The sequence below is a fragment of the Megascapheus bottae genome, chromosome 8, assembly GCF_031878675.1.
Source record: "Megascapheus bottae isolate mThoBot1 chromosome 8, mThoBot2.hap1, whole genome shotgun sequence".
Classification (NCBI taxonomy): domain Eukaryota; kingdom Metazoa; phylum Chordata; class Mammalia; order Rodentia; family Geomyidae; genus Megascapheus; species Megascapheus bottae.
This window is the reverse complement of record NC_143516.1, coordinates 6,120,869-6,146,068: the sequence shown is the minus strand read 5'-3', so window position 1 is coordinate 6,146,068 and position 25,200 is coordinate 6,120,869. Positions and strand designations below refer to the sequence as shown.

Sequence of the window (25,200 nt, the reverse complement as noted above, 5' to 3'; positions counted from 1 at the left end):
TTTTCAGGACTTGATCATTAACCTGTTACTTCAGCATGAGACTAGAAGAGTGGCATGCATTAATTTACGATGTGAGTCATTGAGGATGGCCATGCCAGACACATACCCTTGGAGACAGTGATGAAAACCTGCTCTAGGCAATGGTGCAGTTAGGCTTCTGCTCAGCTTCAGCTGTTCCATGTCTGAGAAAACCCCTTAGTAAGCCAACAGAGTTGCAATCCTCTGCAGTTGAAAAAAAAACCTCAAGAAGGGAATTTATTCTCTTTTTTAATTTAAAACATTTTTTAGCACTTGGTACTTCTATTTTTGCTTGCCCTGTTATATGCATGTGTTTGCGGTGCTTTGTATTGAACTCTTTACTTGGAAAATGTTCTGTCACTGAGTTATATCCCCTAACCCTTGGTTTTTGTTTTGTTTTGTTAGTTTTTAACAGTGTCTTGCTATAAAGGCTCCCCTGAAACTCATGATCCTCTTTCCTCTGCCTCTGAATGCTTGGAGGTCATAGGGCACTGTCCTTGGACACTTTGCTCAAGGCTAGCACTCTGCCACAGTGCCACTTCCGGCTTTTTCTGTGATTGTGGTCTGAGGAATGGAATCCAGGACTTCGTGGAAGCTACAGCGCGCACTCCACCATGAGGCTATGCTCCTTGCCCATTGTTAATGCATAAGTAAAGAAAATTAGGAATCCACATACATAAGAATATTATCCAATCATAAAAAATGAAATTCTGTCATTTGTAACAACATGGTTAAAACTGGATATCAGTAAGTGAAATAAACCTGACACAGAAAAAACAAGTAACCTGTGGTCTTATAATATGGATTCTGAGAAGGTTGATCTCATAGAATGGTGGTTACCATAAGCTACAGAGTGTTCCATGATACATAGTTAAAATGCATATGTTTACAAAATGGAAGAACTTTTTCAGTTTTATTGAAGAATACAATGTTTTCTCTGAAAGAGTGTTTAAAAATTTTTTAAGAAAAACTAGATGGTGTAATTGGTTGGAACATGATACACAAGAAACTACGGTTCTGTTTTACCTGAGGAAACAACCTTCCTCAGTAATCTCAGCACTATGTCTAAGAGCTGGCCTCAATTGATGCAATTGTTACCGTAGAGACAATTCATAAATAAGACTAGTTAGAATAAATACAAATGGACTAAACTCACCAATCAAAACATAAAGCTTGGCTGGCATAGTAGCTCAAGATTGTAAACCTGCTATTTAGAGATGGATAGATCAAAGTTCAAGGCTATTTCAGACATAAAAGTTGGTGAGAGGATCCAGGCACCAGCGGCTCACGCCTGTAATCCTAGCTACTCAGAAGTCTCAGGAGGCTGAGGATCACAGTTCAGAGCCAGTCCAGGCACGAAAGTATGGGAGATTTATCTCCAGTTAACCACCAGAAAACTGGAAGTGATGCTGTGGCTCAAAGTGGTAGAGCAATAACCTTGAACTGAAGAGCCCAGAGACAGAACCCAGGCTCAGAGTTCAAGACCCCGCAACTGCCCCCCCCCCCAAAAAAAAAGTTTGTAAGAGATGGGCACTGGTGGCTCAAGCCTGTCATCCTAGCTACTAAAGAGGCTGAGATCTGAGGGTCATAGTTCAAAGCTAGCTTGGGCAGGAAAAGTCTTTGAGACCCTTACCTCCAATTAACCACCAGAAAAGCCAGAAGTGGAACTGTGGCCTTTGTACATGTTTTCCAGCTAGGAACTGACACTTCTTCTCTATCTCAAAGGTGAGTGATTTCACATGGAGCCACGATGGAACTCAAGCACTTATTTCATATCGTGATGGGTTTGTCCTAGTTGGTTCTGTCAGTGGACAAAGACACTGGTCATCTGAGATCAACTTGGAAAGTCAAATCACATGTGGCATATGGACTCCTGATGACCAGCAGGTAATGCTTCTAGAGCATGCGGGTGCAGTGTTACCCTGGGACCGGGAGGAGGGCAAAGAGGGTCCTAGAGAAGCTGCAAAGGCTGCTTAACAGATTTCAGTCTGGCCCCTGTGGTATCCAAGTTTGCCAACAGCAACTGAAGAAACTGTCTTTCCCTCTAAGAGGTATGTCTTTTTGACTCCTTTGACAAAAGTCAGATAGCTACAGCTGTGAGAGTTTATTTCTGGATTGTTTATTTTATCACATTGGTCTTTGGGTCTGTTTTGTCCTCTGCATTTTATTATGGTTTATTATGGTATGTAGTTTGAAGTCAGGTATCATAACACCCCTGATGTTTTTCTTTTTTGCTCAGTATTGCTGTGGCTACTCAGGGTCTTTTATGCTTCCATATACATTTTGTTGATTAATCTAATTCTGTGAAAATGACATGGAGGTTTTTATAGAGATTGCATTGAATTGGTAGAATGTGTTTGCATATTCCAGTGCCTTTTCCAATCTTACAGTTTTTATTGTAGAGGTCTTTCACCTTCTCCCTCCCTTCCTTCTTCCTCCTCCTTCCTCTTCTTCCTCTGTGGTCTCCTCATCTCTTCCTCTTTTTTCTTCCTTTTCTTTCTCTTCTTCCTCCTTCTTGTCCTCCTCCCTCTTTTCCTCCTCTTCCTCCTTCTCCCTCTTCTCCCTCCTCTACTTCCTCTTAATCTTCTTCCTTTTCTTCTGTCTTGGGGCTTTAATTCAGAGCCTGGGCACTGTTCCCTGGCCTTCCGTGCTCAAGACTAGTACTATACCACTTGAACCACAATTTCATTTCTAGCTTTTTGGTTGTTGACTGTAGATAAGAATCTCTCCCCCCCTGGGAGAGATTACACCTGTAATCCTACTCAGGAGGTTCAATCTGAGGATCATGGCACAGAGCCAGCCCAGGCACTAAAGTCCAAGAGAGAGACTCTTATCTCCAATTAACCAGAAGAAAACCAAAGTGGTGCTGTGGCTCAAGGGGTAGGGCAGTAGCCTTGAGCTGAAGAGCTCAGGGACAGTGCCTAGTCCCAAGTTCTAGCTCCATGACCGACAAAAACCAAAAAAGTAGGATTATAGGTGTAAGCCACCAGCACCTGCCTCACCTTCTTATTTCCAGATATTACCTTGTTTAAGACTCTTTGTGCTGGAATTGCTTTCTTGATTCCTTTTTTGGCTTTTTTTTTTTTTTTTTGTGGGTCATGAAGCTTGAACTCAGCCTGGGCACTGTCCCTGAGCTCTTCAGCTCAAGGCTATCACCCTACCCTTGAGCCAAGCCCCACTTCCTATTTTCTAGAGGTTAACTGTAGATAAGAGTCTCAGGTCCTTTTGTGCCTGGGCTGGCTTTGCACCTTGATCCTCAGATCTCAGCCTCCTGTGTAGCTAGGATTACAGGCATGAGCCACCGTGCCTGGCTCCTTTTTGTTGTTAAGGCATCAAAAGCTATTGATTTTTTTTTTTTTCTTTAACCAGTCCTGGGGCTTGAATTACAGGTGTTGGGCACTGTCCCTGAACTTGTTTTGCTCAAGGCTAGCACTCTTGAGTCACAGCACCACTTGCAGATTTTTCTGTTTATGTCATACTGAGGAATCAAGCCCATGCATGTTGGGCAAGCACTCCACCACTCAGCCACATTCCCAGCCTGAAAAAACTACTGATGTATTATGTTACTTTTATATCCTGCTACTTTGCTTAAAGTGCTTATCAGATCTAAGGCTTCTGTGGTAGAGCCTTTAGGGTCTTTTAATTATAGAATCTGCAAACTGTGGTAGATATACACATTTCTTTCTCTCCTTTGTATCCCTTTTCTTTCTCTTATGTTATTGCTCAGATTAGGAATTCCAAGTTCTATAGCAAATAAAAGCAGAGAGCACGAACACTTCTCATGTCTCATTCCTTTTTTTTTTTTTTTTTTTTTTTGCCAGTCCTGGGCTTGAGCTCAGGGCCTGAGCACTGTTCTTGGACTTTCTCAAGGGTAGAGCTCTACCACCTGAGCCCCAGCACCACTTCTGGCTTTTTTCTATGTATATGGTACCGAGGAATCAAACTCAGGTGTTTGTGCATGCTATGCAAGCACTCTACCACTAGGCCAAACTCCTAGCCCCTCTGTTGCCTTTTTAAAATGTAAATTAAACTTCTTCTTTTCCTTTTTACCACTATGCTATGCATCTAATCCTCCCTGATTTTGCTGGCTATTTTTAATTTTTTTTTTAAATTTAATTAATTAATTTTGTCAGTCATGGGGCTTGAACTCTAGGCCTGAGCGCTGTCTCTGAGCTCTGCAGCTCAAGGCTACTGCCCTACCCCTTGAGCCACAGCACCACTTCCTGTGGCTTTTTTTCTATGTATGTGGTACTGAGGAATTGAACCCAGGAATTGATGCATTTGAGGCAAGCACTCTACCACTATACCAACCTCCTGGCCTCACTTCCAACTTTTTCTATTTTTGTGGTACTCAGAAATTGAACCTGGGTCTTCATAATTGAACCCGGGTCTTTTGCGTGCTAGGGAAGCACTCTACCGCTAGGGCAAACTCCTGACCCTGTGATATTTCCCTTCTAATCACAGTGTTGTGGGGAGGGGGGTTGTTGTTTTGTTTCATTTTGCTTTTTTTTAAAAATCACATTCCTCCAATAAGGTTCTTATCTTGAAAATGGGCAGTGTGGACTTGAGGATGCCATGACTTGAGAGGAGTGACTAAGCATCAAAGTGTGGTGTTCTTCCTGAGTCTTCTTCACTTTGTCTTCCACTTGGAACTTTGCTTTTTCAGCTATAAGCAGTTTGCGAAATGAAAGGTAGTTTTCTGGATTTGATACACAGGCAGTGACTAACAAAAGAGGACTCTTCTTTGATAGGAAAAAAAATGGTGAGACTGACAAAAGCAAGATAAGAATCATGATTCATCATTTACAATGAATTTTCATCCACTGTATGGAAAGATTTCCCTGTTAGTCCTTGAAAGCTCGCTTTTCCCATCACTTCTTTCACCTTCCCTGGAGCATTAGGCTGTACCTTCTGTAGCACAGGCTTCAGTTTTTCTGGAAAAGCTCAAAAGCTGGCAAGCTCTATCCAACACGAAAAACACACGCTAGTGTCTCTCACACAGGCTCTTGAACTAGATTGCTTGTTGTTTTGAAGAAGCACGAACTCAGTAGAATAAAGATGTCTGTGAGCTGTGCCTAATCTGAAGACTCTTTCTTGTGAGTAGAGTGAGTTGTTACTATGTTTGAGAACCTGTGGGACATGCTGCTGGCAGATTCTCTTCTATCCTCCTCTGTAGATCTGTCCCTGACTTCGTAGTAGTGCATTACTGTAAAAGGAAAGCCCATTTTTATTTTCAGCACTGAACATATACAGGAATGGTCTTTGCCGAAATAGACAAGGAATACATGAATCATCACAATTAATGTGAAGAGTGGAAGCAGCTCAGAAAAGAAATGTGAAGGTGGGGCTCCCCACATCCTGGCTATATTTAGGAATTGTGCTGTTTTAACTACAGCTGTTTTTGCATAGATTCTAGAAGTTTTATTGGACCTTTTCATGGAAAACACTATGTTTCTTTAATGTACAACCTCTATATTTGTACTTTCATTTTCTGTTGTCAGCATTGTTTTGGTGATTGGCAGTGGTAGTTAAGATGTTTGAAGATTCAAAGTGGGGAGTGGTAATCTCCCCACTTGAGAAGATAGACTACTTTGAGGTGACCATCCCAGGCTACAAAGCAAGACCCTGTCTCAAAAAAAAAAAAAAGAGAGAGAAATCCAATTAATACTATGTTTGACTCAGATCATTGCTGAATCACTTGGTAAAGACTCTGTATACGTGAATCATAAAATACTCTACATGAAAATCTTTCTTGATGTTTCCATTGAACAAATTAGGTTAAGCCAGCGCTGTGGCTCACACCTGTAATCCTAGCTACTCAGGAGGCAGAGATCTGAGGATTAAGGTTCAAAGCCAGCCAGGGCACTGGAAGTCCATGAGACTCTTAACTCCAATTAGCTACTAGAAAACTGGGAGTGGTACTGTGGCTCAGAGAGTAGGGCAGTAGCCTTGAGCTGAAGAGCCCAGGGACAGTGCCCAGGCCCAGAGTTCAAGCCCCATGACCGACCAAAAAAAGGAACAGATACTAATATACATTGTGTTTTATTATATATGCCTTCTTAAACCGCAATTTCTTGTTTATTTTGGGTTAAATTTTCTTCATATGCCTTTACTAGTACCTTAGCCTTGGGTTTTTTGTTTTGTTTTGTTTTGTTTTATTTTTTGCTTTTTTTTCTGGGTCAGTATGCCCAGGGTTCCATGTCACATTTTCTTTGGAATCATAGCACTAAGGGCATCCACTCTGTGCCATGTTGGGAGAAGATAAGATGAATACTGTAATTAACGCATGCCTACTGGGACAGAGACTTCCCATGACCATAGTCTGGGTCTGGGCCAGCGTTTGAGCCCTCTTATGAACTATACCTAACCTTGGGCCTATGAAAAGCACAAAATCTCAGCAAACATGGTTTCATCTACACCCCTTTTGCCTTTTCTACATACTAAGAGACTTGAACAAACAATGGCATTGTTTCTAACAACTAAGAGCTGTGCTCCTTGGATGATGATGACACTATCTTATCTGGGAAAGCTCAAGGCTCTGCAAGAGGACTGATTGTCCTATCTCCAGGCTTTTTTTTTTTTTTAATTTTTTTTTTTTTTTGGCTAGTCCTGGGCTTGAGCTCAGGGCCTAAGCACTGTCCTTGGACTTTCTCAAGGCTAGAGCTCTACCACTTGAGCCTCAGCACCACTTCTGGCTTTTTTTCTATGTATGTGGTACTGAGGAATCAAACCCGCCTCTTGGTGCATGCTAGGCAAGCACTCTACCACTAGGTCAAACTCTCAGTCCATCTCCAGGCTTTTGGGGGGTGAAGGGTTCTGATGGTATAAGCAGATCCAGATGCCCAAATCACATTGAAAGACTTGCTTTTCTTATTTTTTCTATTCTACTTAAACCCCAACATACTCCCTTCTTCCTCCTTATTTTTCCCTTAAAATGCTCAATCAGTTCTGTACAGTTGCAAGTGGAGTTTGGTACACACTAGATTCTTCCCAGTCATGATAGTTATTGCCAATTAAAATTTGTCCTTCTGGGCATCTACAAATAGTTATAAAGGGATTATATTGAAATAAAGGTTTTGCCTATAGATACTGTAATGACATTGCTATTAAAAACTACCTTTCGGGTATATTCAAGACTGAGAGTGAATTAAACACAAAGAAAGCACTGAGCTAGAATAGCCCCACCTACAAGTCTTTCTCAGCTTATGTGGTATTGGTGTATACTTCATCTGCATTCCTGAAACTTACAAGCCACTAGAAAAAAAAACAAAAGGATAGAAATTTGTGTATACCATCATTGAAAAGTACATACAGCAAAGTCACTCCCAGTAAAGGCTGTGACTTTTATCGCCAATGTTTAGCACTTAGTCTGACACATAACAGGTGTTTAGATCCCTTGTCAAAGGCTTGGGAATCCAAAATTAATCTCACTCTTACCATGCCTCCACAGCACTCCAAGCTCATGTGTGTCTATCACATGGTGCCATCACAAGGGGATGGTCAGTGACTATTAAAAAATGAACTTTGGGGGCTGGGAGTTTGGCCTAGTGGTAGAGTGCTTGCCTAGCATGCACAAAGACCCGGGTTCGATTCCTTGGTACCACATACATTGAAAAAAGCTGGAAGTGGTGCTGAGGCTCAAGTGGTAGAGTGCTAAGCCTTGAGAAAGTCCAAGGACAATGCTCAGGCCCTGAGCCCAAGCCCAAGACTGGCAAAAAAAAAAAAAATTTGTTTGTTAAACACATCATTTGAAATATGATGTAAAAATCAATGTTAATAAATTCTTTAATAAAAAAATGAACTTGTTCCTCGAATTTTTGGCTTTTGCCTGTTATGCTAATAATGAAAGGGTAACTTCTTTCACTCCTGCTACTTCCTCTTCGTCTTCCTCTTCCTCTTTTTCATCCTCCTGTTCCTCCTCGTCCTCCTCCTCCTCTTCCTTCTGTTCTTCCTTCTTCATCCTTCTTTCTTTCTTTCTTCTTCTGCCAGTCCTGGGGCTTGAACTCAGGGCCTGGGCACTGTCCTTGAATACTTCGTGCATGCTTGGCTAGCACTCTACCACTAGGCTATGCTCCTGGCTCCTCTTTTCTTATTTAAGCTAGAAATAATAATTTAGAAAAACTAGAAATCACTAGGGGATGGGGGAGGAGGGAGAATGAGAAAAAAACACAGAAAGTGGTAACAGTGGTCAAGAAGTAATGTACTCATACTTTACAATGTAACCTCTCTTTACATCACCCTAATGATTAAATCAAAACAAATCAAAAACTAGAAATTGATGCCCAAATCCTATCACAAAATTGGTCCTCAACTCAATGTATTTTCAATTTGTTCAATATTGAAGGCCTCAAGCATGCATTTCACCTTACACAGGTTACATTGGAAAGATTAGGGTTAGCACATCTAACTCAATAGCAGGTAGACAGTTGAATGTGTGATTTGGGGGGCCTGGGAGAGAGACTTGTCAAGAACTTGGCTATAAATGAGACCTCTGAGTTTCTGGGTGTGATTTTGGTCTCTTAAGAGAGAAAAGAGGGGCCAGGAGTTTGGCCTAGTGGTAGAGTGCTTGCCTAGCATGTACAAAAACCCGGGTTTGATTCCTCAGTACCACATACAAATAAAAAAGCCAGAAGTGGTGCTGAGGCTTAAGTGGTAGAGCTGTAGCCTTGAGAAAGTCCAAGGACAGTGCTCAGGCCCTGACCTCAAGCCCAGAACTGGCAAAAGAGAGGGAGAGGGGGCGAGAAAAAGAGAGAAGGCGGGTGGGGGGGAGAAGGGAGGAAGAAGAAGGAGGAGGAGGAGAGGGAGAAGGGAGAGGAGAGAAAGCTAGGACCAGTCCTTAGGAACAAATCAGGAAGGATCCTGGAACTGAGGTTGTATCTAGGAAAAGGTCCCCAGAATACTTGGCCAAAACAGAGATTGATGCCTTTGACATATACAGACTCATTACTATTAGGTTCTCTCTCTCTCTCTCTCTCTCTCTCTCTCTCTCTCTCTCTCTCTCTCTCTCTCTCTCTCTCTCATTCTCATGAAGTATTTTACTTTCGTAAGCTTTATTTCATCGGAAGTAATTAGGCATGAAAAGAACTTGTAATGAAAGAGATTTCTTAAAGTCTGAATTCATGTTCTATCCATGATCTTCAGTTATCTGTGACATAGTTGTTCCAAAACACAGTTGATTCTTCCATCATTGCTGACAGCTATATTGTGATTGCTTCTATCCCCTTTCTTCCCATCTCAATGATGGATGTCTTCCCATGGGAGCTGCAACTGGAATAGATTAATAGCATCAAACTTTGAGACTTGAGATTTATTCTGTTTTGCTTTGGTGTGATGCTGAACACTGATAACATTGCATTACCAGTCTTTTATTCAGTAATTATATGTCTGGTATCTGCTTGTTCTCCAAAATGGAAAAATGTATTGTCCAGTGCACAGGCATGTCCTTCCTTGTTTGACAACCACTGAGCATCCTGCATGGTGACAGGTCCTGGAGAAGTACTGAAAGGCAAAGCTCACATGGTTTAAGTTTCAGTGCAAGATGATGTAACAGCATACCACAGACTGTGTGGCTAATATAACAGATGTTACCTTCTTAACAATTCTAGAGGCTGGAAGCTTCGAGATTAAGGTGGCAGTCAATTTTGTTTCTACTTTTGATGACTGCCTTCCCTGTGTTCTTACACTGCCTTTCTTAGGGCTTAGGGTTGCACTGAGTCTTCACACTAAGTGTGCACTGTATTCCTAGAGCTTTGTTAGGTGCCAAGAAATAATCATGCAGGATCTGCCCCCAGGTGGCTTAACATAAGAATCTTTTTTTGCCAGCCATTGGGCTTGAACTCAGGGCCGGAGCACTGTCCTTGGACTTTTCTCACGGCTAGAGCTCTACAACTTGAGCCACAGCATCGCTTCTAGCTTTTTACTATGTATGTGATGCTGAGGAATGGAACCCGGGCCTTTGTACATGCTAGGCAAGCACTCTACCACTAGACCAAACTCCTGGCCGTAAGAATATTAAAAGTAAGCCAGAATAGAGTAAGTTCCCCTGTGTGGTTTGACCATTTCTTAGATGTGTCAGTTTAGACTTTTCTAAGTTGTTTGTGTCTGTGAAATGGAAATAATTATTTTTGTTGTGCTTACAATGAAATGCTGGTAGACAGATCAAGTTAGACATAAAATATGGATTTTTTCGGGGGGTGGGGGGCGGCGGTTGTGGTGACTTGAACTCTGGGCCTGGGCACTGTCCTTTAACTCTTCAGCTCAAGGCAGCTCCCATACCCCTTGAGCCCCAGCCCTACTTCCGGTTTCCTGGTGGTTAATTGGAGATGAGTCTTATGGACTTTATTTCCCAGGCTGGCTTTGAACTGGGATCCTCAGATCTCAGCCTCCTGAATAGCTAGGATTACAGGTGTGAGGAACTGCACCCAGCTAATATGGAAGGTTTTAAAGGCAGTAGGTATAGGAAGCTCCAGAGACCATCACACAAATCAGGTAGTAATGCCAGTCCTGCTTCCTAGGTCTCAAGGTTCTTCTGGGACATCCTGCCAGTGATACACTCGTATCAAAGGAAACTTCCAGCAGCCATACTGTTCTGTTCTTAGACTCATGGGAGGGTTAACGCCCCTGCAACCTTCCCTTAGTATTCTTTAGCTCTGATATTGTGCTTGCTTTTACCACCTAACATGTTCTTGGTGTACTCTGAGACCTCTTTTTCTTCATATATTTTTATTGTCATTAATAGAAGGGTTACATTATATTCACCAGATGGAAAGTGCATTACTTCGCAAACATTGATACCCTTTCTCATGACTTCATCTCCATTTCCCTCCCCTCACCCCTGCCCCTCATCTTGTTTTCCCCGCTTCCCTATCTGATTTCAAATAACCAAATACGCATATATACAATATATGAGATAACAAGGTGAAATACTGTAACAATATGAGATAACCAAAGGACAGCAATCTTTTTTTCCCCCAATCCTCCGACTTGAATTCAGGGCCAGAGCACTGTCCTTAGGCTTTCTCAAGGCTAGGGCTCTACTACTTGAGCCACAGCACCGCATCTGGCTTCTTCTATGTATGTGGTAACAAGGAGTCAAACTTGGGTCTTTGTTCATGATAGGCAATCCCTTTACTACTAGGCCTAACTCCTGGCCCCAAGATTCTTAAACTAATGGCCAGCTAGTTTCTGCTACTTAATGTTTACTACCCATAGTTTACCTAATTGGGAGATTTGTTGTTGTTTCCAGACCTGGGACTTGAACTCAGGGCCTGAACACTGTCCTTGCACTTTCTCAAGACTAGAACTCTATCACTTGAGCCACAGCACCACTTGTGGCTTTTTCTATGTACATAGTACCAAGGAATCGAACCCAGGACTTCGTGTATGCTAGGCAAGCACTCTACTACTAGGCCAAACTCCCAGCTTCTTGTTGTTGGTTTTTGTTTGTAGTTCTAACTACATTTTGTCTTCATAGAACAAATTGAAACAGAGACTTACTCCCACTGAGTCAAGTGTCTTGGTCCTTGGTTGCAGGTGCTGTTTGGCACAGCTGACGGGCAGGTGATTGTCATGGACTGCCACGGCCGGATGCTGGCCCACGTCCTCCTGCATGAGTCTGACGGCATCCTCAGCATGTCCTGGAACTACCCCATTTTCCTGGTAGAAGACAGCAGCGAGAGTGACACAGACTCCGATGATTACTCTCCTCCTCAAGGTAGCCAGTTTGCTGGCCCCTCATTTTGGCCATTTAACAGAAGAAAATGTAGGAATATTGAGAGAGAGAGAATGAAGGGCAAAGACCTGACATAGACACACCATCTAATTTATTGGGAAGAGTTCTTTTAAACTAAAATGCCAAACAGGACTAGCATGATAGTTCTTGATATAACTGTCTGTTCTCTGCTATCCCTTTGTCAAGATCACTGATGAAATAGACTATACTCCATGGGCTTAGGTTTTTCTAGATATAAAATGAAATACATGGTTTGTTCTGTGTCCCTAGAGTGTTATGGGTTTAGCTATTTAGCAAGAATAAAAATTCTGTGCTATTATTGTAACTTAATATGTTATATAGCCAAACCCCTAGTGATTCTAAAACCTGTAGCTTTTGTTTGAAAAAAGAATAAATTCTACTAAAGGTCAGCTCTGAGCTAGTATTCCATGCCTTGTGCTCTGTGTTTCAGGCAGAAGTGTTCCCCTTCTCAGTCAAAAAGCCCTAGTATCTGGCCCACTGTGAGCCTCACTGTGCTGTGAGATTGTTTTAGATTCTAAACTTCTTTACCCCCTAAGCAATGTGTTTTATCCTCCTTCCCTCACCCCTCCAAAACACATAGAAGTCTCTGATATCATGTTGGCATTCATCAGAGTCAACACTGGCCTTCACTGGGCATTGGCTCGTTAACCATCTTCAATCCTCTGCACCGATCTTTTTTTTAAATGTATAATTAAGAATGTATTTCAGTCTGGGATATGTATTATATTTATTGATCCAAAGACTATATAATCAGATGATTTTTTTAAATTTAATTACAGATACACAATATAGTAAATAAACAATTGTTATAAAATCCAAATAGTGTTAAAATATATACACAGAACAAATATAAATTATCTTGGATAACTAATCTTATGTGTAAGAAGTTAAACTCTACTTCTAGTGTAACTAAATTATGAGTATCCAGAGTCAAGAGTTATAATCACCCAGAGACACAGACTATAATCTATGAAGTCAAGGGAAGGAAAGTATACAATAGAGCAGTTTTCCAAGTCTGATGAAGAAGAACTTTTTTCACCATTGAAATTTAACTTGAATCCCATGAGTGACTAATGCACACATTAGTATAAGCACGTAGTACCCCTAATATAAAAGACATGCTTTTTTTGTTGTTTTTTAAAATAAAGATATATTATGAAATAGTGGAGCAGAATGAGTACTGCTGCGAGCTGAATTTTAGTCAGCCAGATATGTGCACAGTTCTACATAGTCATGAGTGAGGCTGGGCAATTCCTTCTTCTTTTTGTTTTTTTTTTTTTTTTTTCCCCATCTTAGGGTATGTCATCCTGTGAAGTGCTGGTCCAGAGGGTAATGTGAAAGTATCCTACCTCCCTATCAGTGTCTGTCCCCCTCCAGCACTGTCTGTCTTCTTCCCTCCAGTCACAGAGACAGATGACACTTTTGCTTTTTGGTGACATGAGCAAAATATGTGTATATACTATACACACACTTTCTCTACATGTGTGTATAGGAGACCTGTACTTCATACATGAAGGGTTTCAGGATCACTCTCTCCTGGAAGGAGAGTTCCTAGCACCCATAAATTCATTTGGGTAACAACCATCCCTTTCTTAATAGAACACCAGCTTCAAGAGAAGTATTGGCCATATTTGTACAACCTCATAGTAATAATGTTCCTGTCAACAAAATGCACTTGGAAGCCAGGCACCAGTGGCTTTCATCAGTAATCCTAGCTACTCAGGAAGCTGAGATCGGAGGATTACAGTTCAGGCAGTAAAGTTCATGAGACTTATCTCCATTGGACTATAAAAAAGCTAGAAGTGGGTCCGGGAGTTTGGCCTAGTGGTTAAAGTACTTGCCTAGCATGCATGAAGACCCAGGTTCGATTCCTTGGTACCACATATATAGAAAAAGCCGGAAGTGGTGCTGAGGCTGAAGTGGTAGAGCTCTAGCCTTAAGAAAGTCCAAGGACAGTGCTTAGACCCTGAGCTCAAGCCCAGGACTGGCAAAAAAAAAAAAAAAAAGCTAGAAGTGGAGCTGTTGCTCAGGCGGTAGAGTGCTAGCCTTGAGCACAAAAGCTGAGACAGCTGTCAGGCCCAGAGTTCAAGCCCTATGACTGGCAGAAAGGGGTAAAAAAAGTATGTGAAATATTTTAAAACAGAACTCCTGTATAGATTTGCTCATTCTGTTTCATTACTAAAAGAAGTTTGATCCGGAGATGAAACAAAGCAAACCCAGAGTTGGTCTAAGACAGCAGTTGGTCCCTGGTGCTCCTCTGACCAGAAGCAGTGGGGTGTGTCAGAGATGGCTGAGTATTCACCTGTCAGAGATATTGGCGTTCTCCTTAGTGTGTCCCATGAAGTGGAAGCATAGAATAGTAGTGCAATGAAGTATCTTAGAGAGGCATGGAGGAGAGCAATACTGGGGTTTCAGTGAAAGTGGATGTCAGGTGGACCACCCCATGTAGCTGTTGGAGATGTGCTCAGCATGGCAGTGACACCTACAGAACCCCTGGTAAGCCCCAATTCCCCAGGTGTATAGGCGACTTTGACATTACCACGTGAAAGAGCCAGCCTCTGACCCACCATGCACAAGTGCTGCTGGTGCTCATTAGGCTGGCTGGACACTGCAGCTGTGTGTGCCTGAACATTCTCTATAAATTTGCTGTCTCTTCTGATAAAAACTTAAGAGAAACTAATAGTAGCTACTATGGCTATTCATTGCCTGTACCAGTTAGTAAGAGAGCATTGAGTATTCTGTGTATTGGAACCAAAACTAAAACTTCTCTTTCCCCACCATCCTTTATATTGCATGACATTAAAATAATTTGAATTTATACCTCATTAGAAACACATTGCCTATAAGTTAATAAACTTAAGCCTGTAGATTCTCACCACCCTGTAGTTGCCTCCTAGGGCTACATATTCCACGTCTACTGTCTCTAATAAAACTCTACTGGTGCCGGCATGGGCACAGTGGCTCATGCCTGTAATCCTAGCTACTCAGGAGGCTGAGATCTGAGGATCAAGGTTCAAAGCGAGCCCGGGGAACAAAAGGACCTCAGATTCTTATCTCCAATTAACCTCTAGAAAATGGGAAGTGAGGTTTGGCTCAAGGGTAGGGTGGTGGCCTTGAGCTGAAGAGCTCAGGAACAGTGCTGAGGCGAGTTCAAGCCTCATGACCTACAAAAAACAAAAACTCTACTGGTGACCCATATGTGTGACTCCTGAGTGGTACTGCTTCTTAGTGTACTTGCCACACTGTCAAGCAATTTTAGGGGGCAATAAACAAGTCCAGCCTTGGACACTTAACACTAAGTTGTACGCTCATTGCTTGCTTCTTACTCAGCACTTGTATTTTCACAGATGGTCCTGCAGCATACCCCATCCCTGTACAGAACATCAAGCCTCTACTTACTGTCAGCTTCACTTCGGGAGATATCAGCTTAATGAATAACTATGATGATTTGTCCCCCACTGTCATCCGCTCAGGGATGAAAGGTACAAAGCACTGCCATGCCCCAGCCCTGAAGATCAACCCTGTACATATCTGCCCTCCAGCCTGGTGCTATATACCAGTATCTGTTGATTCTTGTCTTTTGTGATAAGAATCTTCTGTTTTGTGACATCCAAAAGGCCCTCTGCTTGCCTGATTAATCAATACTTAGGCTTATCTAGCTAGAATAGGTGTTCCTGACATACACTCTTTTTTATTTATTTATTTTTTTTTTTTTTGCTAGTCCTGGGGTTTGAACTCAGGGCCTAAGTACCATCCTTGGGCTTTCTCAAGGCTAAAGCTCTACCACTTGAGCCACAGTACTACTTCCAGCATTTTCTATATATGTGGTACCAAGGAATCGAACCTGAATCTTCGTGCATGCTAGGCAAGCACCTTTACCACTAGGCCAAACTCCCAGCCATGGGGCTGGTAGATGCATTCTTTTTGGATGATGCTGGGGATTCAGTTGAGGGCCTCATGCTTGCTAGTCAGGCATTTTATCACTTGAGCTACATCTTCATCCCTATGAAGCCCTCTCTGGCTTTTTTTACTGGCTAAATGGAGATTGAGAGTCTCCTGGGTTTGTCTGGCTTGAATCAGCTTGGCACTGTGATCCTCAGATCTCCCTCTCTCTGAGTAGCTAGGATTATAGGAGTGAGCCACAAGCATCCTGACTCAGTCTTGCTTCTACCTGTCACTTCCCTCTGACAGTAATTACCTATAGTGATTTGCATCCAGCTGACACTGTGGCTGCACTGTATTTGGGCAAGAGCCTCTGCTATTCCTGAAACAGTGGATAGTATTCAAGTCATCATTTATGAAGAGGCATTTAGGGAAGCATATTATGGGACTGATTACTATATAATGAAGTTACCTTGAAAACTTACAGAGACGTTCCACAATGCTCACGTGGATATGAAGGACGGCAATCAAGTACTGGTGACTTCCTGAAAGACATTTTGAAATGTTGTTATTGTAAGCAAAATCAACTACAAAAATCACTGAGTGTTTTGAAATTTGCATTTCATCAATGGTGTGACCATGATGGGTTCTTTGGAAAAAAAAACATCTTGACTCCGGTGGAATGGTGCAATAGAGATTTCAGAGTTAATTTCCTGTGCTTGCTCTGGTCTTTGATGTCACAGGAACTTAGTAAATTAGGTCCAACTGTGCAACCAGTTACTGTTACTTAAAAGTAGCCATAGCTTAAACATACATTGCCTTGTGCTCCTGCCTGGTTTCTTCAGGAACTACAGATATTAAAAAAATGAGGTTCATCTGGATGGACTCACGGCTGTAATCCTATCCTGAGATCTGAGGATCACAGTTCAAAGTCAGCTTAGACAGGAAAGTCCTTGGCATTCTTAACTCCAGTTAACCAGCAAAAAGCCAGAAATGAAGCTGTGGCTCAAATGGAGAATGCCCTGAGTTTAAGCCCTAGAACTAGGTGGTGGGGAGGGGAGATGAGGTCAGTTTATATAGCTGTTGGTTGACAGGGATGTGGTACCTTTCTGCATATTTCACAAGCACTTAACTTTCTTTTTTTGGCCCATCCTGGGCTTGAACTCAGGGCCTGAGCACTGTCCTTGGGCTTCTCAAGGCTAGTGCTCTCCCACTTGAGCCACAGCCCCACTTGCAGCTTTTTCTGGGTATGTGGTACCGAGGAATCGAACCTGGGTCTTTGTGCATGGAAAGGCAAGCATTCTACCACTAAGCCAAATTCCCAGCCCCTTAACTTCATTTTTAAACTGGAATATTTTTTAATATATTTTTATTGTAATTAATAGAAGGGTTACATGATATTTGCCAGATAAATGGTGCCTTAATTAAACTGGAATATTTTTGCACCAAATTATACTCCCTCTTGGGTATCGATTCTGCTACTTTAGAGCTGTACTTGTAAGGAATTATGTAGCTCATAGACTATGGGACAGAAACTATGTAGAAATCCTTCTTAGGCCGGGCACGATGGCTCATGCCTGTAATCCTAGCTACTGCAGAGGCTGAGATCTGAAGATCAGGGTTCAAAGCCAGCCCAGGCACAAAAGGACCTGAGACTCTTATCTCTAATTAACCTCTAGAAAACCGCAAGTGGGGCTTGACTCAAGGATAGGGTGTAGCCTTGAGCTGAAGAGGTCAAGGACAACGCCCAGGCCAAGTTCAAGCACCATGACCTACAAAAAAAGAAGGAAGGAAGGGAAAGAAAAGAAAAAGAGAGAAATCCTTCTTGGTTAACTATAAATAGGCCTCATTAAAAGCATTTTTTGTGCATTTTTCAATTACTGTGCTGTTCTATAGTTCCTGAATGTTTTGACTTTTATGGAACTAACATATAGGAATGGTCAGCATAAATTCCTTCATATATAGAGTAATTGAAGTTCTATTTTAGTTTGAAAATTGGAATTTTCAGCCAGATGCCAGTGGCTTGTACCTGTAATCCTAGCTACTCAGGAGACTGAGATCTGAGGATTGTGGTTTGAAGTCAGCGTAGGGAGCAATGTCTACGAGACTCATATTGCCAGTAAACTACTCAGAAAAAGCTGCAAGTAGTGCTGTGGCTGAAGTGATAGATTGCTAGCCTTGAACGCAGTGCCTAGACCCTGAGTTCAAGCCTCAGGACTAGCAAAAAGTGGCACGGGGTGGGTGGGAGGGGAGTGGAATTAGAATTTTAAACCTTTTAATCAAGTTTACTAATTTTTTGAGAACCTGCTTCTAGTTGGGGAATCCTGATTTTTTTTTTTTTTTTTTTGCCAGTCCTGTGCTTGAGATCAGAGCCCGAGCCCTGTCCTTGGACTTTGTCAAGGCTAGAGCTCCACCACCTGAGCCACAGCACCACTTCCGGCTTTTTTTCTATATATGTGGTACCGAGGAATTGAACCCAGGTCTTCATGCAAGCACTCTACCACTAGGCCAAACTCTCAGCCCAGGAATCCTGCTTTTAGTTGTCTATCTGGTCTGGTTAGAGCTCAAATAATGGAATGGAATGATCTCTGTGCCCTTTTTTTTCTTTCTTTCTTTCTTTTTTTTTTTTTTTTTTTTTGCCAGTCCTGGTGTTTGAACTCAGGCCTGGGCACTGTCCTTGAACTTTTTCTGTGTATGTGGTCCCGAGGAATCAAATCCAGGTCTTCCTGCATGCAAGACAACCACTCTACCACTAGGCTACACTCCCTGTCCCTCTCTGTGCCTTTTTATTCTTTACAGAGTGGCCACCATGCTTATGGAAGTTTTTTTGTTAGTTTGTTTTGTTTTTTGTTTTTGGTAATGTATTATTTTGTGCTGTGTCTGTCAAATTACATTGTATTAGGGCCTCACTTCTGACACGTCCCCACCAAGTGTAAAGTAAGGCAGTGCATGCATATTCATCTGTTTCACTCACCTGGAAAGGTAATCTTCTCAAATATGAAAATTTTCTACTTTGAGTTGCTATATAGGAATTCAGACAAATTTAACATTCTAGTTATTTTCTAACTAGAAATCTAGTCTGAAATGTCTTCAATTACTTTCACTATCATTGCAAGAAAAGCATTATGTTTATGGTGTGTCTTTTGGGTTTCAGAAAGTTAAATTAGGTTAAAAGGGATGGATACCATCCAATAGGTACCTTATGTGGGCAATTGTTATTTCCTGTCAGAATATTTCTCTTTCATGTCTTAAAAGACTATTTTAAGGGGGTCGGGAGTTTGGCCTAGTGGTAGAGTGCTTGCCTCGCATGCACGAAGACCTGGGTTTGATTCCTCGGTACCACATACATAGGAAAAAAAAAAGCCAGAAATGGTGCTGAGGCTCAAGTGGTAGAGCTCTAACCTTGAGAAAATCCAAGGACAGTGCTCAGGCCCTGAGCTCAAGCCCACGACTGGCAAAAAAAAAAAAAGACTATTTTAAGGACTTGAACTTGCATGTATTATGAACAGGGAATAGTTTTGTTTTTGAATTAATTTTTATCTTATGGGTTTCTTCAGAAAATACGAGGAGAATGCTCATAAATACCCATTTATCTCCTGAGGGTGGGGGGGGAGGGGAGAGGAGGAGAGGGAGGGAGAGAGAATTAGTTTACTGGGTTTAAACTCAGGGCCTCATGCTCTCATTAAGCTTTTTCACTCACAACTGGCATTCACTTACCTGACTTTTCTCTCTTGAACTTCCATCCCAAGACTTCATCCTCCTGCATAAATAGGATTGCAAATCTAAACTACCAGGTTTTTGTTGTTGTTTTTGTTTTGTTTTGTTTTGTTTTCCAGTCCTTGGACTTGAACTTAGGGCCTGAGCACTGTCCTTGGACTTTCTCAAAGCTAGCTAGAGGTCTGCCACTTGCCACACCACCACTTGCAGCTTTTTCCATGTATGTGGTACCAACGAATTGAACTGGGTCTTCGTGCATGCTAAGCAAACACTCTACTACTAGGCCAAACTCCTGGCCCATGAACTACCAGTTTTTGACTGCTGTAATTTATGTCATGTGCAGAAGAATTTGTTCCTGACCCCTGTGACCAGTATTCCTCTGTGTCATTCTTGTTTTGCCTATGGATTCCTGAATGGGTTGGCTTAGCTATTGCTGAGGAAGTTCTGCTTTGGGAACAAATCTGCTGAGTAACTCAGCCTTAGAAACCTCTGCTCAGGTGCCGGGAGTTTGGCCTAGTGGTAGAGTGCTTGCCTAGCATGCACGAAGACCCGGGTTCAATTCCTCGTACCACATACTTAGAAAAGCCGGAAGTGGTGCTAAGGCTCAAGTGGTAGAGTGCTAGCCTTGAGAAAGTCCAAGGACAGTGCTCAGGCCCTGAGCTTAAGCCCAGGACTGGGGGGGAAAAAAAAGAAACCTCTGGGGGCCGGGAGTTGGGCCTAGTGGTTAAAGTGCTTGCCTAGCATGCATGGAGACCCGGGTTCGATTCCTCGGTACCACATACATAGAAAAAAGCCGGAAGTGGTGCTGAGGCTCAAGTGGTAGAGCGCTAGCCTTGAGAAAGTCCAAGGACAGTGCTCAGGCTCTGAACTCAAGCCCAGGACTGGCAAAAAAAAAAAAGAAAAAAGAAAAAGAAACCTCTGCTCCTTGCCCAACAGAATAATTTAAGTTGATGAGAACTAGAACTAGTACCATCCAACAGGTATCGAGAGTGATTTCTTTCCTGTCTTAATGTCAGAATATTTTGCTTTCCTGCCTTAAAAGAAGATTTTAAGGACTTGAACTTACATGTGGTATGAACAAGCAACTGCACTGGAGGTATTAGGCTTTGTTGTGATTTTTATTCTTTCTTGATGAAAATTCTCTGACCAAGCCAGTGAACGTCTCACTAGCAAAACCTGATGTCAAAGGCATTTCTCATTGTGTCCCATGTATCACCTCAAATAAAAGCACTTAGCTCATAAGGCTACCTTGTTCCTTTATTTCATAGAATCTTCTCTTTTTATCATTTCTTCAATCACTTTGAATAGCTAGAGGGATTGTTTTTCTTTGAAGTTTGAACTCATGGCCTTGTGTTTACTAGGTAGGCACTCTTTCAATTGAGCCATGCCCCCAGTCCTTTGGCTTGTTACATTTTTCAGATAGAATCTCACTTTTTTCTAGTGCGAGTCTTCCTACAGATTTCCTATGTAATTGGGACTATAGGCACACAGCACCATGCCAGCTACTTAGAGCATGTTTTGCAGTTGAATTAGTAGACCACTTGCCTAGAGTGATGCTTTGAGTTCAATCTACAGTACTGAGAGCGGGAGAGAGACAGAGACAAAAGAATATCCAAGGGAGAGGTGGTGTTTTGTTGTACTTTTTGCCTGCATTGACCTCAAACCTCGATCATCTTAGTTCCACTTCCCAAGTAGCTAGGATTATAGGTATGACCCACTGCACCCAGGTTTTCACAAGAAAATTTGAAGTGAATATTTTTAGTTGGTTGATGGTGTGACAATTGGGCCGGTACAGATTTGTCATCATTGTCCTTATTCATTATGCTCTCTTTTCAGAGGATAGGAAGGGAGATGGAAAGGGAGTGGAGAGCAGAGATTTTTGTGATATGTTCTATCTTAACTCAGGAAATGCTCCTTTGTTTTCATAGGAGGTGGAAACCAGTGACTTCAAAATGGACTGGGATTACATCAGAATAATTTCTGTTTGTGAGTTAGAGGTGACATTATAGCCATTTGTGACCTAGTAGAGTTCAAAAACTCTGTATCTGGCTCTGGCTCCCAAATATAGATAGTTGTTGTGGCAGAGTGCCTTCTGGAAATTTTGTATGGCCTCTACAAAATAGACAACTTAGGTCTAGATTTCAGGTATCTCTTTGTAAGCCAGATGATAGTCCAGGGTTTCAAAGGAGAAAAAATTGCTATGAATTTTATTAGTATAACAATATTTTTCTACCAGCAGGAAGTGATTGCTCACAGTGGGATGAGGCAGACCATTTAATAGCCATTTGTTAGGCAGTAGATAGCATGTAGGTGGACATCGAATCTCCAGTGTGACATTTTCTCTCTCAGTACTAACTGCCACACAGCAAGATTATCTTCTTTAATAAGCCCCTATATACATCATCATCCAGTATCAAATAAAACTCCAGTACCTGAATATTTCATCCACTCAGTGTTGCCAGACATTGAGTGATGAATAAGCTTGAGTTTTTCTTTTCATTTCATTTTATTTCCTTTTTTTTTTTTGAGCATTTATAAACCTTGAGTCCTCTGTGGTGAATCATCAGTCTCATTGTCTTACTTGCTTTTGTAAAGTTCTACAATTTCATTATGGAATGCTAGTCATAGAGACAAATATTACCATGCTAGCTTTTTTCTGAAAATGAAATATCTCTGTACATAGCCCAGGCTGGCCTCAAACTCATATCCCATTTCAGTCTCCCAAGTAGCTGATAGCTGAGATTACAGTATGTACTGTCATGTAGCTTCCACATACCAACTTTCCTCCAGTCTGGCATAATCAGGTTTCTACCTTATTTATCTACGTTTGAGTGAACTTGCAACCCCTATCCATACCTACTTTTATTTTTTTTTTCTTTTTGTTTGGGGGATAGAACCTTAACACAGGTAACCCGTGTTGGGAATGAAAGCTTTGAAGGATATCATCAACAATTACAATAATCTCATTTTGTTTGGAAGTCAGTTACTAGACCAAGAAATAGAAATCAGTAGTGCTTATTTTTGGATTCATGTCCTACAAAAGGACCAATGTTGATTTTTTTTTTTTTCCAGTCCTGGGCTTGGGCTCAGGGCTTGAGCACCGTCCCTGGATTTTCCCAAGGCTAGGGCTCTACCACTTAAGCCACAGCACCATTTCTGGCTTTTTGCTACGTATGTGGTACCGAGGAATCGAACCCAGGTCTTCGTGCATGCTAGGCAAGCACTCTACCACTAGGCCAAACTCCTGGCCCCAAACCTACTTTTATTTATTTTACTTTATTCATTTATTTTCGCCAGTTCTGGACTTGGACTCAGAGCCTGAGCACTGTCCTTGGGTTATTTTTTTCTCAAGACTAGAGCTCTACCACTTGAGCCTCAGTACCATTTCTGGCTTTTTTCTATGTAGGTAGTACTGAGGAATTGAACTCCGGTCTTTGTGCATGCTAGGCAAGCACTGTACCACTAGGCCAAACTCCTGGCCAAATACTTTTAAAAGGATTATATTGTCTACAAAGAAATTGATGATTAGTATCTAGGAGAAGAGTCACTGCTATTATTTGCTTAGCATTTCTGCTTTAAACTACTGAAATCATATGTGACATTGCTGAATGACAGGAAGGCTGAGTCCTTGTACTGACTATCTTTTCTGTATGGTTTTAGAGGTGGTGGCCCAGTGGTGCACGCAGGGAGATTTGCTAGCTGTTGCTGGAATGGAGCGGCAGGCTCAGCTCAGTGAGCTCCCCAATGGTCCTCTTCTGAAGAGTGCCATGGTTAAGTTCTACAATGTCCGAGGGGAGCACATCTTCACGCTGGACACGCTTGTGCAGGTAAGGACACTCAGGAAATACCATGGGTTTATATCCAGTCTCAGTAAAACACCCTTAGTTGGTTATATTAAGAGGGTAATTACTCATTGTAATTACCTTTGACACACGTTAATCTCTTTTGTTTCTTAATTGAATGTGTATAAACCAGGAGAAGCAAGAAAGAAAGCAATTTTGTCTATAGCCAGAATGCCTGATTCTGTTTTCCAGAAATAAAATTCTAGATCACTTGGTAATTCCATTTTTAATTCTTTTTTTCCAGTCCCAGGACTGGAACTCCGAGGACTGGTAGGTCCTTGGGCTTTCTCAGAGCTAGTGCTCTACCACTTGAGCCACAGCATTACTTCCAACTTTTTCTCTGTATGTGGTACTAAGGAATCGAACCCAGGATTTTATACATGTGAGACAGGCACTCTACCACTAGGCCACACTCCCAGCCTTGTTTTTATTTTTTTTGTTGTTTTTATTTATTTATTTTTTGGCCAGTCCTGGGCTTGAGCTCAGGGCCTGAGTACTGTCTTTGGACTTTCTCAAGGCTAGAGCTCTACCACTTGAGCCTCAGCACCATTTCTGGCTTTTTTCTATGTATGTGGTACCGAGGAATTGAACCCAGGTCTTCGTGCATGCTAGGCAAGCACTCTACTACTAGGCCAAACTCCCAGCCCTGCTTTTAATTCTTTTAGTGACTTGTAATATGTTTTTCCATGGCAGTTCCACCAGTATACATTCCTATTAACACTGTTCTTGCCATTGCTTGTTATTTTCTGGAGTTTCCTTGGTAGCAGCTATCCTATTGGGTGTTCATTATGATATTGAGGTGATATCTCCACATTGTTCAGATTCGCATTTTCCTGATTAGTCACGGTGAACTTTTTACTGGCAATTTGTATGTCTTTAGATAAATTTCTGTTCATGTCATTTGCCCATTTTTTCTTGAGCTGTCTTTTGGTTGTTGTGTTATAGAATTTGAATATGTCTTTTAAGTGCAATATGTTCTTGGGAAAATAGGCATATTTGTTCATTCATTTGCCTAATCATCCATCAAATACTTTGAGAGGCTACTCAAAATATTTGACATCATCATATGATAATTTCTCTGGACGCTGAGAATGCATTTTGCAAAATATAGCATCCATTCATGTTGAAAGCACTAGAGAAAATAGGAATAGGAGGTATATTCCTTAAAATAATTAAAGCCATATATGACAAACCTACAGCCAGCATTATACTAAATGGTGAAAGACTAGAACCATTTACCTTAAAATCAGGAACAAGACAGGGATGCCCACTCTCTCCACTTCTCTTCAATATAGTGCTGGAACCCTTAGCCAGAGCAGTAAGGCAAGAAAAGGACATCAAAGGGATCCACAAAAGAAAAGAAATGTATCCCTGTTTGCAGATGACATGATCCTATACCTGAACCACCGAGTAAATCCTACTCCCAAACTCCTAGAACTAATAAATCACTTTGGCAAAGTGGCAGGATACAAAATTAACCTTCAAAAGGTAGTAGCCTGCCAGGCGCGGTGGCTCACACCTGTAATCCTAGCTGCTCGAGAAGCTGAGATCTGAGGACCAGGGTTCAAAGCCACACCTGGGCACAAAAGAACCTGAGGCTCTTACCTCCAATTAACCTCTAGAAAACAGGGAAGTGGGGCTTGGCTCAAGGGTAGGGTGGTAGCCTTGAGCTGAAGAGCTCAGAGGTAGTGCGCAGGCCCAGAGTTCAAGCCCCATGATACACACACACACACACACACACACACACACACACACACAGTCAAGTAGCCTTTCTGTACACCAACAATACACAAACAGAAGGAGAAAGCAAGAAAATGATCACATTTGCAATAGCCCCCAAAAGAATAAAATATTTAGGAATTAGCCTAACCAATGATGTAAAGGAATTATTTAATGAAAACTGTAAAAGCCTAAAGAAAGAAATCAAAGAGGATACCAGGAAATAGAAGGAAATCCCATACTCAAGGATAGGGAGAACCAACATAGTGA

General features: G+C 41.8%; 1 protein-coding gene across 1 annotated transcript in view; it reads left to right on the top strand.

Annotated features, from left to right (window-relative positions):
- The window catches only part of Tulp4 (TUB like protein 4), a 122,728-nt gene that overhangs the window by 67,757 nt on the left and 29,771 nt on the right, over window positions 1-25,200 (top strand). Inside the window, exons 4-7 of the mRNA XM_090337896.1 lie at window positions 1,744-1,905; window positions 11,551-11,731; window positions 15,118-15,252; window positions 23,030-23,196. Coding sequence (XP_090194022.1) covers window positions 1,744-1,905; window positions 11,551-11,731; window positions 15,118-15,252; window positions 23,030-23,196 — 645 coding nt within the window. The remainder of the gene's footprint in view (window positions 1-1,743; window positions 1,906-11,550; window positions 11,732-15,117; window positions 15,253-23,029; window positions 23,197-25,200) is intronic.